General features: G+C 36.3%; 1 protein-coding gene across 1 annotated transcript in view; it reads left to right on the forward strand.

Annotated features, from left to right (window-relative positions):
• The window catches only part of LOC106514007 (G-protein coupled receptor 64), a 28,764-nt gene that overhangs the window by 5,982 nt on the left and 19,639 nt on the right, over nt 1-3,143 (forward strand). The window contains exons 5-7 of the mRNA XM_014003084.1: nt 540-608; nt 754-824; nt 928-1,055. Of these exons, the coding sequence (XP_013858538.1) occupies nt 540-608; nt 754-824; nt 928-1,055 (268 nt within the window). The remainder of the gene's footprint in view (nt 1-539; nt 609-753; nt 825-927; nt 1,056-3,143) is intronic.

Consider the following 3,143-nt stretch of genomic DNA (forward strand, 5'->3'; position numbering starts at 1 on the left):
CAACACTACCACTCCAACAAGTGCTGCTTCCAACACTACCACTCCAACAAGTGCTGCTTCCAACACTACCACTCCAACAAGTGCTGCTTCCAACACTACCACTCCAACAAGTGCTGCTTCCAACACTACCACTCCAACAAGCGCTACTTCCAACATCACCACTCCAACAAGTGACATTTACAACAGTACCACTGCAAATACAGAAATCACTTCCAACATCACCACTCCACCAAATGTCACAACCAACACTACCACTCCAAAAAGTGCCATTTACAACAGTACCACTTCAAATACAACAGCTGAACAGACAACAGGTAAAGAAAACTACATGGCATGTACAGCTTTAATTCAGTAAAGAGAATAGTTGGGATGGTATTAAAAAAAGGAAGGACGCAAAACAGGGTTAATAAAATTGACTTTGTTTTTTTATTTCAAGTAGAAAACATAAAATTTTACATTTTCCTTTCCGTTTTGTATGTATATACACAAACAGAATAGTGAAATGTACAAACTGAAAACTGTTTGATTTCCCCAATCAGATGAAGCTACTGAGAGCCCATCCTCTGCTGTTCCTTCCATCCCTCCCACTCCCACATCACAAACATCAGGTAAGTAAATTACTAAATAATCTTTCATCACTTTAAAATAAAGAAGAATAATGCTTTCATCCATGAATTAATATTAATAGAGAGGCATCAAAAATCTGTAAACAATATTTCATTTATAACTAATATGTAATTCTTGCCTTTGCAGTGCATTATTTTCTTGATGTCACTGTGGTTGTCAGCGGACAGAAAACGAATGAATCCGAAATTATTGACTGGGTATGTTATAAAAATGAAACAGACATTTGCTGGTAAATTAACTGATGTATTTATGTTGTCAATTCAYTAAATAAAATGTATTTATCCTCATTCACTTTCTCAGCTGGATCAGGTGTTCCAAACCAATCTGGAGAAACACTTGGCTTTATTCAATGGACAAACAACTGCGAGCCACACATCTCCACAAACTACAAATGCAAGCTCTTCAAATGGGACAACACCACCACAAATGTACAACTTAACAACTACCACAAGTTTTACAGCACTACACAACTACACTGAAGCTTTAAATGAAACAGCGTCTCCTTTGAATGGAAACATTACAACAAATGCAACAACAGCATCAAATGTCAATAGCACAACAACAATTCCAACAATAACAGCATTAAATATAAACAATACAACAAATGTAATAACAACAGCATTAAATGTTAACTCAACAATATCTGTAACAACAGCCACAAATGTCAACAGGACAACAGTAAATACAACAACCACAACAAATGTGAACAGCACAACAACAAGTGTCAACAGCACAACAAATATAACAACAGCTTTTAAGGTTAACACAACTACAGCTGTAACAGCATTCAATGTCAACAGCACAACAACGAATTCAATAACAGCTTTAAATGTTAGCTCAAATACAGCTGTACCAACAATAAATGTCAACAGCACAGCAACAAATGTCAACAGCATAACAACAAATGTCAACAGCACAACAACAAATATAACAACAGTTTTAAATGTTAACTCAACTACAGCTGCAACACCATTAAATGTCAGCAGCAAAGCAACAAATAGCAGTGCAACAAATACAACACCTTTAAATGTTAACTCAACTACAGCTGTAACAACAGCATCAAATGTTAACAGCACAACAAATACAACAGCATTAAATGTTAACTCAACTACAGCTGCAACAACACCATTAAATAACAGCAGCACATCAAAAAATGTCAACAGTACAACAAATACAGCAGCTTTAAATGTTAACTCAACCACATCTGTAACTACAACATCAAATGTCAATGAGACAACAAATAAAACAACAGCAACAAATGTGAACAACTCAACAACAATTGCCATAACAATAACTGCATTGAACAACAGCATAACAACAAATGCAATGACAGAAAAAAATGTCAGCATCACAGCAACAAATACAACAATGGCATCAAATGTCAACAGCATGATGACAAATACAACAACAGCAACAAATGTCAACAGTACAGCAACAATTACAACAACAGCATTAAATGTCAACCTAACTACAGCTGCAACAACATCAAATGTCAACAGATCAACAACAAATACAACAGCAACAAATGCCAGCACCACATCAACAAATACAACAAAAGCAAATAGCAACTCAACTCCAACTACAGCATCAGATGTTAACTCAACTACAGCTGCAACAACAGCATCAAATGTCAACAGGACATCAACAATTACAACAGCATCAAAAGCTAACTCAACTACAGCTGCAACAACAGCATCAAATGTCAACAGATCAACAACAAATACAACAGCAACAAATGCCAGCACCACATCAACAAATATGACAACAGCAAATATCAACTCAACTCCAATAACAGCATCAAATGTTAACTCAACTACAGCTGCAACAACAGCATCAAATGCCAACAGTACATCAACAATTACAACAACAGCATCAAATGCTAACTCAACTACAGCTGCAACAACAACATCAAATGTCAACAGATCAACAACAAATACAACAGCAACAAATGCCAGCAGCACATCAACAAGTATGACAACAGCAAATATCAACTCAACTCCAATAACAGCATCAAATGTTAGCTCAACTACAGCTGCAACAACAGCATCAAATGCCAACAGGACATCAACAAATACAACAACAGCATTAAATGTTAACTCAACTACAGCTGCAACAACAGCATCAAATGCCAACAGGACATCAACAAATACAACAACAGCTTCAAATGTCAACAGGACATCAACAAATACAGCAACAGAAACAAATATCAGCAGCACAGCAACAAATACAACAGCACTAAATGTCAACTCAACTACAACTTCAACAACTGCACCAAATGTCAATAGCACAACAACAACATTTAATGGTAACTCAACTCTAATGGCAACAACAGCATCAAAAGTCAACAAGACAGTGACAATTACAACAACAGCATTAAATGTCAACCTAACTACAGCTGCAACAACACCAAATGCCAACAGGACATCAACAAATACAACAACATTGAATGTTAACTCAACTACAGCTGCAACAACAGCATCAAATGCCAACAGGACATCAACAAATACAACAGCATC

The sequence above is a fragment of the Austrofundulus limnaeus genome, unplaced genomic scaffold (assembly GCF_001266775.1).
Source record: "Austrofundulus limnaeus strain Quisiro unplaced genomic scaffold, Austrofundulus_limnaeus-1.0 Scaffold17, whole genome shotgun sequence".
Classification (NCBI taxonomy): domain Eukaryota; kingdom Metazoa; phylum Chordata; class Actinopteri; order Cyprinodontiformes; family Rivulidae; genus Austrofundulus; species Austrofundulus limnaeus.